Genomic DNA, 16,546 nt, shown 5'->3' on the forward strand with positions numbered 1-16,546 from the left:
GTAGTAACTTCTACTGCCTTTCTAGCATTTTACAGTGAATTTTCCCTTTATTTTTCATATTGAAACTTTCTTGCTTTCAGGTTAGAAACTAAACATGATCAACAGAAGTATGGAGAAGTGATATCGGATTTCAGTTACTTCAAAACTTCAGACGCATTTGACCAGAAAATTGATTCCAATTCTGTAAGAATTAACGTTTTCTATACTTCATGTTCTCAGTTTAGTGTGAGTTTGTGTAAAGTTACAGTTTATAGCAGGAATCTTCATCCCGCTAGAAAATGAGAGCCTCACTAAAAATTTTATTCACTCTCATGGGCCACTAAGCCATACTATGATATTTAGAACTGTAAGATTTTTTTTTTATACTTAACTGGGTTTTCACGTTAAGTATGACCAGGAACAAAAGTGCATTCACACTTTCAATTTTTGACATCCTTCAGCGTTAGACAACAAACAATGCATTTAGGATTGCTTGCTTGAGAACGAAGTACGACAATCTAAAAGTGCTTTAGGTCATTCAAAAGATGTTAGTGTAGCGAACTGCAAAAAAATAGAATTATATCCATGCCTCTGCAACGAATAAAAAAATAGGAAAAAGATACAGTTCTACAGAGATCTACAGAGCGATTGATATCATAAGAAAGTTATCAAGTGATCTTATTTAACTGTAGATATACCAAAGAAAAATTAATGTTGTTCAAACTTTCATTTTGTTTCAGAGGATACTGTATTTTGTAAAATTTCTGAATGTTTTACATTATTCGTTTTGACATTACCTTAACTTTTCTCAGTTTTCAGTTTTAATACCTCTACTGAAAATTTATATATATAAAATACCACGCAGTGTGGGGTGCCTTAACTCGCATCTTTGTTTTGCGACATTTATTTGCAAAACGATCGCATTTTTCAGTTTTTTAAACTATTGTGTCATTTACACATTAAAGCTAACAAGAGTATTTTCCGTTGTTACATTTACTGAACTAAGAAAGTTAAAAAAGAAGAAAAGAAGTGCAGTGTGTAAGTTTAATTTGTAAAAACCAATGTATGAATAGAAAACATGTTACATTTTTCAAATGTAACAAATAGTAGAACTGTGCATTTTTAAGCTTTAGTGACCACCTAACATGAGTTAGTGTGATGTAACATCTACTTGTAATATAATCACGCCTCTCGTAGAAGCATTCACGATATCAATGGAACACGAATTCTCTCTTGTAGAACGCCGTAACATATCATTCATATTTTAAGTAATCGAGAACTAATTTTGTAAAGAATAATATACATAAATGAACTAAAACATAAACAAATATAAAATTGGGTGAATGTTCCTGATAATATTTCAATAAGATCAATCCCCATCTTGATAATACGTATGTCTGCGATTGTTGCACCTAATCTCTAGATGGAAAACTTTGAGAAAAGAGAATTTATCATTCACCGTGTAAGAAAAATTAAATTTTAAAGTATTATTTTGAAGTAGAGTGTATTTAAACAGCGTATGAGGATTATTAGACCAGCACATATAACACCTCTTCCACTGCTGACGAAGTCTCCTAACCTAAAACCTCCTAAAATGGAGGTTAGAAACTTTCCGCTTGTCGAATAAAGGTTAAAGTAGCTAAGCCTCGATTACGACAACACTTTAGAAGAAATCATGTGGTGGACTAGTAACCAACTAGTAGTCGGTTAAATCATACTTTGCTCTTTTAACCTATTTTTGGGATACTAGTTACTGAGAAAATTGGCAAAAATGTTTTCACCAACTTAATCGGTTACTTTAACACAAAAAGTGAGGCCTTAAGCCTTTATTTTTCTTTAATTCTCGGTTAAAAGTTATATTGTCATACACTCGGTTAAATTTAAAAAATAAATTTTGCTAAATAATAACCTAGTTTTTGAAGGTATAATTTAACGCAGGAAGTCCGTTTCTTGCAACCGAGTTTTTGGTTATTTAGTGCAGCAATTTTGTCAGTAAACATAAATGGTAATTTTTCCAATAGGTTGTGTTATATTGAATCACTATAACTATAATAATATTCTGAACGTATTAATAGCCATACATTATTGATACAGAGACAACGTTAGCGGAGGTGAAAGAAGAAGGGAATGCTGCCCTTGAGTGAAACTACGCAGCTCCTAGGGTATCGAAGATGACAACATTGAAGTTATAAGTGAATATTTGAAGCATTATAAATTTAATTTATAAAATGATAAGCCAAATTCTACAGTAAGATCGTATAAACGAAGAGACCTTTCGTGTAGAGGTTTTGTACTGACGTATTACGTTCTTTTAACTGCTTCTCGCTGAAGTTTGGAAACATTGGTAAATTTGAATGTTCACCGAGCTATTTCCCACCGAGTTCTGATAAACGAGATGTGGAGGTGGACCCCAGCACCTCTAGCTCAACCCTGGTTCCGTCCCTGACTCGAAAAGAGACTAGGTACGTATAGGCTATTATCTGTTACCAAAGAAACTGCATGTTTTTCGCAGAATATCTTCTTGCCCTTTACTATGAAAATAAAATCGGTACTCTCGTACTTTGCTACCACCTCTGATTTAATTAAATGTTTTAAAGGTTTTAAAAACCCAATCCCTAACAAAATCGATAAATGCATTCGCTTTGTCCTATTTACAGAATGCAAACTTACAGATATTAGCGACATAATTACAGAATGTACGAGCTGTGTTGCATGTTGTTTCGTGGTTCGTTGTTCCGTACAAGACTTCCACCTACACCACCGGTGTTCGGTTCCTTGTCGCGCCCTACCCTTTTTTTAATTGATCAGGTAGAAGAATACAAAAAAAAAATAATAATAATAATTACAATTTGTTGCCCGTTCCAAAACATTCAGGAAATTAACCTTTAAACACCTGCCAGGGATTTGAACGAAATCGGGACTTCCTCGTTAGGAGCCCTGGTGACCCCTCCAATTATCTCAGAGTCATGATTGATACAGCATTGGAAAACACAAATTCCAACGAGGTAACATTTTGCAATTTCCGCCATATTCGTAGAAGTCTTATTGGAGCCACCCTGAAAATAAGTGTAATTTACTTCAAAAACTGAGACTCAAAAAATTGTAAATCCTGATGCAAAAAACAAAGAAATACGTAGTTACTTTCCCCGTCCGTTGTGGTACCCCCACATACATAAAATAATATCTGCGGAAACTTTCATCCTTCAAGAACACATTGATACCAAGATTATCTTCCTAGCTTAATTAGGGGTTGAGCTATTGAGGTTTAAATTGAGTCACGTTGAGGAGCGACCAGAATGTGACTATTTTACACCGTCAGCTGGCTCAATGGCCGTAAATCTGTAACGGAGCATTTCCCGACATATGGCCATCCTGCAATTTTGCCTTGTCCCCCCCCCCAAAAAAAAAAAAACGTGCAAAAAAAGCACATACTAGCTAGAAGATTCAAGCATATAGTTGAATGTTTTTATACTGAATTTCGCCACGGCGGACCAAAACCAGCACTGCTCCCTTGCAGTTAGTGAAGGGATTCACAAAACCTATGGTAGAAGAACCCAGACAAAAAACTCTGGTTGACCAGATTGGAGGTTCAGCGAAGGCCTAACAAGCCGTCCTCAGAGAACAATAAAAGTTGAGAACGCAAGGGATTAGATAGGCGGAAGGATTTAACGGATCGGATAAAGTGAAGCAGACGGATTTAAGAGTTAAGATTAGCTACATGGAATATACTAACACTAAACGGACCACGATCATTAAAAGTAGTAAAATAAGAAGTAGAGAAATACAAATAGCAATCACGGCATTACAGGAAATAAGATGGAAAGGTTCAAATGTAATACATACAGGAAAATTCACCATGTTGTACAGTGAAGCAGATACCAAAAGCTCGGAAACAGGTTTCCTAGTAAGTAAGAAATGGAAGCATTTGATAATAGGATTCGAAGTAATTAATAGAAGAATTAGCACCTTGAGGGTGAAAGTGCGATTCTTCAATATAACACTAATGTGTACATGCATCAAGAGAAGAAAACAAATCAGAAGAAAAAGATAAATTTTACGAAGAACTTAAACAGATATACGATAAAATCTCAAAACATGATGTTAAAATGAAACCAGGAGACCTAAATGACAAGATCGGGAAAGAAGAAATATATAAGCCAACAATTAGCTCAACTAGCCTACACAACAAAAAGAACGACATTGGTCTAAGGGTAATAGATTTTGCAATGAGCAAGATAATGACGATAAGTAGCACATACTTCCCACATAAAAAAATGCACAAAGGTGCATGGCAGTCACCAGAGATGAAAACAATTAGCCAAATTGACCATGACTAAGGCACTGACATATTGGACGTAAGAACTTACAGAGAGAATGCGGAACACACCACTATTTAGTAGGGATAAGATACAAACAAAAAATTGCAATCAACACAACAGGAAAGATTTAATGTTCAAGCTCCACAGAATAATAAAACAAGTAAACAATAGACAGATAAAATTAATAAGAAAATAGAACATGGAAGAGAGAAACACTCAGAAGACAGTACAGTAGAGGATTGATTTTGATTTTGAGATTAACGTCCCTTTCCAGCAGCGAGGCTATATGAGAGTGAACCTGCTGATTAACGTGGAATCCGTATCACATGAGCTCACACCGGGAATCGAATCCGGGTCTCCCACGCCAAAGGCGCATACGCTAACCGCTTAGCCACAGAGGAGCTCAGTACAGTAGAGGAGAAATGGCAGAAACTGAGAGAGACAATAGTAGAAACAGCAAAAGAAACATTAGGAAATATTAAACGAACAAAGAGGGAATGGTATGATGGGGAATATAAGCAGATAATAGAAGAAACATAGCCAAACAAAAACTTCTACAAAGAAAGCCAAGATAAACGATAAATGAATACCAAGCAAAAAAAAAAAAAAAAAGATGAATGATCAGAAAGATATGCAGAAAAAAGACAAAAATTAGAAGAAACAGAAGAATATGTGATAAGAAAAGTGAGACGGGAAGCATATAAAAGAGAAGTGGAAAGGGATTCCAACCTCACACTTCATTATTGTAAAACTAAAGAGGGCGAACTAATAGGTAATGAAGAAGAAAGACTGAATAGATGGTTTGAATACTTCAAAGAACTATTAAACAATGAAAAAGATAACACACAGGAAGACGATTCAGATCCAGAAGAAGACGTGGACGAAAAAGAAGGTGAATTTTAAGAACCGACATATAAAAAAAAAAAATGTTGCAAGTAATCCAAGAAGTGAAAAATAATAAGGCACCAGGAGAAGATCTTATAACATCAGAGTTACTCAAGAAAGGAAAGGACGAATTATGTGTGAAATGTGTGAATACAAAAGTAGGATGGAGTAAAAAAAAGATGCCAGAAAGTTGGAAAATAGCACTAATTATATATAAGAAAAATAATAAAATGAATTGTAGCAATTGCAAAGAAATCTCTCTAATAAATGTGGTTTATAAACTATTAACAAAAATAATAACAAAAAGATACAGAACAGATACTAGGAGAACATCATTGTGGATTTCGGAAGCAAAGAGCAACAATGAATCATATGTTTGCAATAAGAAGTATATGAAAGAAATCATATGAATATAATTTAAGAGTACAAAATTTTTCATCGATTTCAAGCAAGCATTTGACTCTATAGATAGGAAAGCACTATACTGTGTACGGAAGGACTTCAAAATACCAAATAATTTGATACTTTTAATATGTATGATGATTAAATATAGCAAAGCAAAAGTCAAAATACAGAATAAAACAGAACAGTTCGAAATCAATAAAGGGCTTAGACAAAGTGACTCACTATATACTCAGCCATTTAACGTAGCACTAGAGAAAGCAATAAGAACAATGGATATGAATAGAAGAAGAACCAATGTTTGTCATACACAGATGATGTGAATATTATTAATAGACAAGAGAAATAATGCCTGATAACAGCCATGGAATTGATGCAAGAGGAAGCTGGAAAGATAGGATTAAAAGTAAACCAAAGTAAGACAAAGTGTATGATAAATAAACAAAACAATTCAGAAATGCAACAGAAGTTGAAGTAAGAGAGAAAGAGTACAGGAAGTCAAATATCTAGGCATAAATAATAATCAAAGGCGCCAGGTAATGGCAGTTACGAAATAGAAACAGAAACAGAAGCAATTATAAACAGCAGGAAGCAAATGCTACTACTCATTGACAAACCTAGAAAAGGCAAAATATGTATCTAGAAATACCAAAATAAAAATGCATGACATTTGTTAAACCAGTCATAATATAAGGATCAGAAGCATGGATACTAGCCAAAGTAGAAAAACATTTAAGAAGATGGGAAAGAAAGATATTAAGGAAGGTATACGGGCCTGTATGTGAAAATCGAATATGGAGGATAAGAACAAATACAGTTAGAACTACTATACAATAATAGTGATATAGTAACGTAAATAAAGAAAAATAGATTAAGATGCTGGGACATATAGAACTCATGGAAGACCATAGAGTGAAACAAAACTACAAGGTTGGATAAATTAAAGTAATAATAATAAAGTAATTAGTTATGTTGATTTATAAACAAGTTGGGAAAGAGGATGAGGTTTAGTGAGAGACTCGCTGCATTTATGGTACTTTAATCAGTTTGGAACGACAATATTGTAGCCACGGAACGTCAAACTTGTGTTGAGTTCCTTAAGGCTTAAAATTCTTAACATATTTCAGATTGTCGAGAATCGAATTCACGATGTATATGTCAAGGTGAAGTGTCCTGTATCTATTCAAGCATGTATTTCAGCTTATAAAAAAAATGTTTTTGGTAACTTCCAATTCTTTGTACTTCAGCGCAATTTATTTTAATATTTGCCTACTTCATTACTTACTTTATCACGGAATAGTTCATAATGTTTGTTATATTATCTTCCACATTTTCAAGTATAAATATATTCAATTTTTTTATTTGTTTACTTAACGATATGTAATGACATAGTGACACTTTGAACTGTGCTCCCTGTTTCGTTTAGAACTAAAGAGGAGTATTTCATTTCTAATGAATAAATGATTTTACTTATCTTTAGTTTCAAAAATAAAGATGATGGAAGCCAATGTGCTGACCACACACAAAATAACTGATATCCATCTCGTTGACCTAGCTGGTTATAGAGGATAATTGAAGAACACAATTTAATTTTCAGCTGTAAACCCATCTCTTGTTAATAGAAATATCTAGAATTCACTTAATGCTCGTAAAATCATATCTTAACTTGAAAAAAAATTTAAAAAATTGCAATCACATTTTCCTTTTTGGTGTTCTTCATTCTGTTCAGAACTAAAGATTAGTGTTTTATTTCCAAAGAAAAAATGATTTTAGTTACATTTAGTTCCAGAAACGAAGATGAGAGAAGTACATGTGCTGATCACAAAATAACTGCAATCCATCTCAACTTTTTTGATTTTCAGTTTAGTGTCCCGTTCACCAGCGAGGCTCTATAAGACGTGGACCTACGGCTTAACGTGGCAACCGAACCACACGAGCTGCGGCCGGGAATCGAACCCGACTCTCCCACAGAAATTCATCTCGTTGACCGTAGCTCTTTATGGACTATAATATAAGAGAATTCGATTCAGTTTTTAATTGTAAACCTATTTCTAGTTTCTATTAATAGAAAAATATACAGAAAGTCAAATCATACCTAAAATTGTAATCACATTTTGCAGACCACATACAAAATAACTGAAATCCATCTCGTTAACCATAGCTGTTTATTTAGTATAATTGAAGATTTTAGCTGTAAACTGATTTCTAGTTTTTATTAATAGAAACACCCAGAACGTACTTTATGCTTGTAAAATCATACATTCACGTTACTTGACACAGCCCCTTCAAAAAAAAAAAAAAAAAAAAAAGTCAAATCACGCCTAAAATTATAATCACATTTTCCTTTTGGTGCTCTCCTACCTGGTCAGTGAAAAAAAGAAGATAAGGCGCGACCAAGAACCAAACGCTGGTCGTTTGGTGGGAGTTCTGTACGGATCCAATGAGCCGCGAAACAGCATGTACAAGAGCTCGTGTATTCTGTGAATATGTGGCTAATATCTGTAAGTTTCTGTAGAGAGAAAGAGAATGCATTTATCGATTTTGTTATGGGTTAGGCTTTTTAAAGCCTTTAAAACATTTAATTAAATCAGAGATGGTAGCAAGGTGAGCGTACCGGTTTCATTCTCCTAGCAAGGGACAAGAAGATATTATCCCGCAGAAAAAGTCATTTTCATTTGTAACAGACAATGCAGTCTCGTTTCGAGCGAGGATTTCACTAGAGTTGAGCGAGAGGGGCTGGGTCCGACTTTAAAATCTCGTTCACCAGAAGTGGATGGGAATAGCTCGGCGAGCTTTCAAATTTATCAGTGTTTCCAAACTTGAGCTAGAGGCAGTTGAAAGGATGTAATACGCCAGGACAAAACCCCTACACGAAAGGTCACTCCGTTTAAAACATCTTAGTTTGGAAGTTTGCTTATTACGTCATAAATTAAATTTATAATGTTTTTAATATTCACTTTTAACTTCAAGTTATCTTTTTCGAAAACCTGGGGGTATAGAAGGAGCTGGACTGATTCAATCAAGAGGCTGCACTCTCATCTCCTTTCACCCCGCTAACGACGTCTTTGTATATATAATGTATGACTACAAATACGTTCACAATATTATAATATTTATATTGATTCAATATAACACAACCTACGGAGAAACTTTTAGCATTTGTGTTTAATTCCAAAATTGCAGCGTTAAATGAGCCGAATCTCGACAAGAAACTGCCTTATCAGGTTAAATTATACCTTCTCAAACTCTTGGTTACTACTTGGCAAAATTTATTTTTGTAATTTAACCGAGTGGATAACAAACTAACTTTGAACCGAGAATTAAATAAAAACAATGGCTTAATGCCGTTCTTTGTGACTAAAGTAACCGAGTAAGTTGGTGAAAACATTTTTGCCAATTTTCTCAGTAACTAATATCCTAAAAATAGGTTAAAAGAGCAAAGTATGATTTAACCGATTACTGCTCGGTTACGAGTACCCCACAAGATTTCCTTAAAACGGTTGTCTTAATCGAGATTTGGCTACTTTAGCCTTCATTCGGCATGGGAAAACTTTCTGTGTTTATTTCTTTTTCTTTATTATTTTTTTTAATTCAAACATTTTTTCACATTCTTTCTCTCTCTGACTTCCATTTTATGAAGATAACTGTCAAGCTAGGAGACTTCGTCAGCAGTGGAAGAATTGTCAGGGTGTTACAGGCGCTGGTCTAATAATTCCAAGGTCTTCAATCCAAATCCACTGTACTTCAAAATTATATTTTTAAATTTAATTTGTTCTTATAAAGTGAATGATAAATTCTCATTGCTTAAAGTTTCTCATCATGAGATTGAATAATCATGCACTTACGTATTATCGAGACAGTAAAGATAGATGTTACTGATATATTATGAGGAACATTCAACTATATTCATATTTGTTTTATGTTTTAGTTTATTTTTGTTTATTCTTCTTTACGAAATTACACTTCTCGATTATTTATAATATAGCAAGGGATAATGAATGATATGTTACGGCATTCTACAAGACAGAACTCGAGTTCCATTGATGTTATAAATATTTCTAATAGAGACATGCTTACATTATTAAGTGGAAATTATATTACAGAAACTTATAATTATGTACTCACAAAATGCTCAAACATACAGATTTTTACTATTTGTCATATTTGAAACATATGACATGTTTTCTATTGATGCAGTTGTTTTCACAAATTAAACTTACACATTGCACTTTCTTTTAACTTTCTTAGATTATCTTGTTGCTTTTTCGATTTCGTTTTCTGAACACACTGGAAACCAATAATATAACACTGGAAAATATTCTTGTTAACTTTAATGTGTAAATGACATAAATACGATGGCTTTGCGGATAAAAAAATTTTCGCAAAACAAAGATGGGAGTCAGATCACCCTGCACGATGTGATTTTTTTCATAAATTTTCAGTAGAGATATTAAAGCCTAAAACTAACAAAAGTGAAAATAACGTTTAAACGAATAATGTAAAACATCTAGGTTTACCTCCAGTAGATCTCCAATTGTTTCAACGTGCTGGGTTAACTCCAAAAATTTTGTGACTCATACTGGGAAACGAAGCTAGAATTATGCTTATCTAAGACAAACTACAAAATACCATAATGTAATAGATTATGCATAAAAAGAAGTAACTTCTGTAGTTTCCAAACCATCTTCGTTTACGTTTATACTCAACACTGCTTCGCGCATGTGCTCCCTACGGGTCCAACCCCGCCCAAACCCGCAAGTTTCGAGACCTGAAAGGGAATACGGTATATATATATTGTACAGTTGGTGCATGTTTCGAATTAATAATCTTTTTAAAGCGCATCAGTTTGCAGACATATTATTAATTTATACGATTACTTGAACATGCACCAGGATCATAACAATCTAGAATGGATTATGGTATTACTTTAAGAAAGAAAATTAAATAAAATAATATTATAAAACAGACGAAAGCTCGTAAAATGTACACCATGCTACTTAAGTAGTGATTAAACATAAATGATATTCTCCTGTTAATCTTAAAACTAAATAAATAAATACGAATTGAAATTTTAGTGTGAGTTTCCTATACGTTATTCTTCCACAAAAAGTACGCCACAGTAAATCTAACCGGTTTTCTTAATGCATGAGCTCGTTGTTTATGAGAATTATATTTTAGACAAGTTAATGCGAAGTTAACTAAATAACATTATATTCATTTATTTTTCTAAATTTTGAAGTGTGTTTCAATTGCACCAACAAATGTTTCTCCAGTTCAAAGTTTGAAATGTGAGTTATTATCGAATGTTACTAATAAAATAAGTTTAAATTATCTTTCAAAAATATTACTTAATTTTTGCTGACAGAACAAAATAATACTTTGTTTAGCAAAGACAGTAATGAATTAAAAAAAACTGAAAATAACCGTATGGATTATATAGAGTATACTGTAACAACTTATTTTACAATTGGCTCGGTAGCCGAGCGTGCTAAGTCATGTTTGTGTGATACTTAAGAGATCACTTTTACCTCGTTAAAATTCCACTTTTTTTTTTTTTTTTTTTTTTTTTTTTAATTTTTTCCCATGATCTAATTGTATAATTAATGTATTCATTTCAAATATCTATATCATGTAAGTATGCCTTTTTTAGAACGAATATTAAAAATTTATACATAGGCCTATATTTCGAGATTTCACATATTGCAGTGAGGCATTATAAAAATTTATAAACAATGAAGCAAAGTTTATTATTTGAATTTAGCAAGTCTGTTGATCTGAGTCATTCTCTTTTTTAAAACAATTCGTTTTTGCGATTCATTGCGAAAATAAAATTACACTGATTTAGCTAGAATATAGATATTTTTGTAGAAACTATTTGGCTTAGTTTGGTAAGTATTTGCTTTTCTGTTAGCTAGTGAATTGTGCTTATTTTTGTACCGACGCTAATAGATGGTGCTAGTATCAACATCTATCGACTTTAACTGCCATCTAGAAAGAATCGATGTAACTTATTTGATGGATTGGTAGATTAACTGTATCTCTTTTATCTGCAATGCGATGTTGCCACATAGTGGAAATCTTGTCTTCAGACGACCATCTAAAAGATATAAATTATATAAATTTTTGCTTTATTTTTACCTGTAGAAAAGTGCTCTGTGGTCCGTGGGCGCCATTTTTGAACACTTGATATATATACATATAAATAAGGAAAAGTGGGGTAATTAGGAACACTTTTTGCAAATTTCAACAGCAAATAACTTTCTTACGTATTGCTCTAGGAAAAAGCTGGTTTTGTTAAAATGTAGCCTCATGTGTTGTCTTTCTGAGCCAAGCACTAATTTAATGTTGTTACTTACCATTTGTGGGTTACACATATTTTTGAAAAAAAAAAAAAAGTCATGTATTCCTCTTTACCCCACAAATCGGGGTAAATAGGAACAGCCCATCCACATCTCATGCATTAGGTGTGTTGTGCATTTGGAGTATATGGGAACAAAGAACGCTTTCTGCTCTTTTCAATAGTATCTGATTTACTGCAATAGCACAAATAGTGACAAAGTTATGGTTAATAAAAGAAAAACCTGTCTACGGCTATTGTATAACATATAAAATCGAAAAAGACATTTTGGCAAATTTTACACACAAATTCAAATATTTGAAACTTTCTTTTACAAATACGTTAATAAACTAAAAATGATGAAACAAGAGTGTGAACAGATGAAAAAATTTTGCTTTTGCTACCTATACTTAAAGAAACAAAATCGTGAAATAAGGAACGAAAGTTAAAACATGAGGTTTTGAGACAAAATGTGTTCACCCAAATAAGAGAAGTAAATTAAAGTAAAAGTGTATGTATAAATCTTAATAATATTATAAAGAAAAACAAACAAAAAAATAATGTAAATGTGAAAACAAATGTACTATTGGAGGCAAGAAAGAAACAACAATAAGCAAAGGAAGTTAAACACGTTTTTAAGTTTTATATATATAAGAAACATTACTTCTGTTCTAAGTAAAATAGTGTTTACTCAAATGAGAAAAGTAAACGTAACTCAGCAGGAAATCTAAAGAGTGAACGTAAAAATTAGCTTAATAGGCGTCCTTGGAAAAACTCGAGCAAATGTGACGGTTAACTAAAATACAACTAAATTATTTTACATAAGAAGGCTCCTCCTGATGGTCTTGAACTTCTGTTCAATGTCCTCTGTTGTGGGGTGAATGGTGAATTTGATGACACCATTTAATATGACTGGCCCAAGAAACAAACGGTTCATGTATACTGTGCCCCTGTCCTCTCGAACTGGCCATCGAAAGAAGTCACTAATACGCTCCAGAAATTTCACTCGGTATTCTCTGCGTGGCAGCTGTTCAATGACACGACCTATATACCATGTGCTGTGGTAAGCAACTGCATAGTAACTTTCCAGCTGTATTTGAGCGGGAGTATTTAAGCCCACATCAGTACCAGTTTCATGTACTTGGCTACCATCAAGTAGGTCTTCTGAGTCGGATGGTAAACTTATACCAGAACTAAACTTTTCTAGCATTTTTTTCATTTCGTCTTCTTCTTGTTCATCGCTAGAAGTCTTTGAATCATGTTCTTCCATTATTTTATTTTCTTGGGGTTGTACTAGGCTGTTTTGGTTTTTGCTTTTGTTTTCTGTGAGGTCTCTGTTTCTTTGCTCTATTTTCCTCTTCTTGCCGTAAACGTTCCATAACTTCAGGTCTTGTTAATACTTCTCCGTATTTAAAAGTCTTCAGTCTTATTTGCCTTGTTCGCTGCAAAGGAGTGGGTGGAGTACACTGTTTTTGGATTGCATCCATTTTGTTAAGGAATATTTCAAACATTTGACAGACCAAAGGGCTAAGTTCCGAAGATTTTTTTGGGCACCTATGTACATTCAGATGACAGTGGGATAATGCTTCTGTCTCATTTTTACTTGTATTTGCTTTTTCATCATCCATATTATTTGCACCCTCATGCGAAAAAAAAAAAAAAAGCGTATACTGTAACCCACAATTTTTAGCAATTATTCCATTTTCCTTACGATTATGGGTAAAATTCACTTATTAGTAAGTGGAGATAATAGAAAGCAATCAATTTAAGAAGAAATTTCCAAAAAGATAATAAAATAATAAAAATATAAGTAAAAAACAAAATTATGCTAGGTTTTGTGTGTACTGGCAATACTGTTTCCGAGGGAATTTTCTAGTAGCAGGGCACGACTGCAGAGTAAATTTCACGATTGGTAGTATCGTAGTATCCAGAAGTGGAATCAAGGCACTGGAAAGTGGAGTAAAATATTTCATTTATTGGTTTAAAGCTAGGGTGTAAATTGTCTGCCAAATATAAATTAGCTTCTGTAACCAAGATGTACAGAAATATAGAAACAAAGAGGAAAACTGTTTTCTTAAGTTTGGGAGTGACATGCTCTATAGCCATGAGCATTTATTTGTTACGAAGAAAGGCAGGCAACAAAACGTAGTCCCTGTGGTCAAGTGAGTGAAGTGGCGGACTGTTAGTTCTTATATTGTGTTGACACCAGATCGAATTCCATCCCATCAGTTTTGTGTTTTTTTTTTTTTTTTTTTTACAAAACGTTATAGAAAGTGTATAATTTTTATGTTAATAAGAACAGAAACAGTATAATAAGGAAATAACTTTTTATTTCCGCTAATGACGTATTTATTTAGAATTACTGTACTATTAGTAATAGCGATTGTTTTCAGTTTATGGTATGGTTTGCGTATTCCTCCGCTCTCCGTTTTTGCACAGCAGAAGAAACTTCAAGTCACTTCGAGTGTGTCTGCGAGTCAGGAACAGAAAAAAAAAGAACATGCGCGACCTGCAGCCCTAGTCACAGCGAATAAAGTAGAATAGCTCGTTGTCATAAAAAAAAGCTGATGTTAAATTATTGTTCTAGTGTTTGTGTGTGTGTGTTTCTTTTTAGAGTACTGACTCTGTCTGTCTCATTTTTTTCATATCCACAAGTGCAAGAAATGCAATCATAAGTCTGTGTAAGGAATAAAGAATGCTTTCTTTAAACAAAACTAAATTATACTGCTCTATTTGTGAGGAACACGAATGCTTCCAAAATATGCCATGGATATTAACTGTAATCATACCATTCTTCCGAATTATACAGTAGCGTGAAAAACTGATAATAAAATAATGTAACAGGCATAATTTTTTCTAGCGTGACAACACATTAAACAACAAATTAAATTTTTGAGAGTACAAATTATAACTTTACGTGTCGGTGTAGGCCTCTTTGTTTTCACATTTGAGCGACGAAAGAAGAAAGTGTGGTGATAGTTATAAAAATCGAATACGAGATTTCAATGAATTCAAGTTACATGGCCCCTACATATCGAAAAAATGATTTTTCTATGTCTGCCCATCTATTCGTCTGTCGGTTCGTCATGCTTTTACATGTACTCAAATAGAGGCTATACTGTTCAACGTATCTGGACCGAATTCTAGACATAACGTTTTAATAACATATTATCGTTTCGAATTTTATATCCTTCGACACCTAAAAGTAAGGATAGTTTTCTGAAGGATGAAAATTTAAAATAATTCAATTTTCTCCAAAAAAAGAAAAAACTGCTGTGACGGTTTTATTTAGTTTTTTATAAATATTTATTTTATTAACAACTCTCCACCGTAGTATCAATCATTTTTCTGAAAAAAATACATATGGTGTTATTTACTGTATTATATGCGTCCTTTTTGCACAATTTTCTCAACTACATTTCATAAATAAACGTATTATTAATAACCTAACAATGACAACTCGATCGTCATGTAAACATTCAGAAGGAGTAGTTTACTCTTAGGGTAAGGTTTCTCCCGATGAGTTTACCATTAATGCCTCAGGTAATTTTGTTCATATTTCGTAAAGAAATGGTTCATTAATAAACTAACATACAGCATAAATCGTTTATCTCAATAACATATAGAAGGAGCCGTTTTCTCGAGGGTTGCTTTTTTTTTTTTTTTTTTTTTTTTTTTTTTTTTTTTTTTTTTTTTACAATTTTCTCAGTAATAACTGAGACAAATTTGTTGCAATTTCAGTAAAAATATTATTTGTAGTAATGTTACAATATGGCATAACTCGCTTGTTCCGAAAAGAAAAATTCAAAAGAGAGAGTTTACTTTGACAGTGAAATTTTTCCCGACGATTTGCTTAAAAATTACTCGATATACTTGGTCCAGATTATAAATAAATTACAATATGGCAAAAATTGTTTATCCTCAAAATTACAGATAAAATAGTTTACCTTTGGAGGTAAGTTTTTCGCGATGATCTTCCCAAGAAACAACTCAGGAGATGTTTGTTATTCATATTTCATAAATAAATGTTACATAAATAACCTAGCTATATCGTATAATTTCCTCATCCTGAAAATCGAGAAATGGTATATTACTTTTGACAGTAAGTTTTAACCTGCGATTTTCTCAAGAACGATTCAGGCGATTGTGTTCGTATTTCATAAAGAAATGTTTTATGAAAAGACTAACAATATAGCATAGCTCGTTTGTCCTGAAAAAATCCACAAGGGATAATTTATTCTTGGGGTGACTTTTTTCATGATTTTCTCAGAAATTACTCAGACGCTTTTGCTTATACTTCACACACAATTATATCCTTAATAATTCTAATATATGGCTTAAGTTATTTCTAACGGAAATATGACTAATGGGTACCTTACTTTTGGGCCTAAAGTTTCTTCTAGCAAAGTTTTCCAAAACATTATTTTATTCGCAATTTCCCAAATAAATGTTTAAATAATAGCTGCAGCCTAACATGAATCAGTGTAAGAAATTCGAGCGAGAAAGTACAGTGTGTTTGCTCCGAACCCTTTCTTAAATATATTTTTAAATGTTACACCTAATCACAATTTTCCGAACAGAATCGAAACTTCTTTTTAAACGTGCCTTGTTGTGGTCAAATGGT

The 16,546-nt window shown here is 33.0% G+C and overlaps 1 protein-coding gene across 5 annotated transcripts in view; it reads left to right on the forward strand.

Annotated features, from left to right (window-relative positions):
- Strump (WASH complex subunit strump) overlaps nt 1-16,546 on the forward strand; it is a 579,189-nt gene that overhangs the window by 61,013 nt on the left and 501,630 nt on the right. For all 5 annotated transcript variants that reach the window (XM_081746920.1, XM_081746918.1, XM_081746916.1 and 2 more), the window contains exon 3: nt 81-183. In XM_081746920.1, the coding sequence (XP_081603046.1) occupies nt 81-183 (103 nt within the window). The remainder of the gene's footprint in view (nt 1-80; nt 184-16,546) is intronic.

Source organism: Thermobia domestica, chromosome 18, assembly GCF_964235325.1.
Source record: "Thermobia domestica chromosome 18, izTheDome1.hap1.1, whole genome shotgun sequence".
Lineage (NCBI taxonomy): Eukaryota > Metazoa > Arthropoda > Insecta > Zygentoma > Lepismatidae > Thermobia > Thermobia domestica.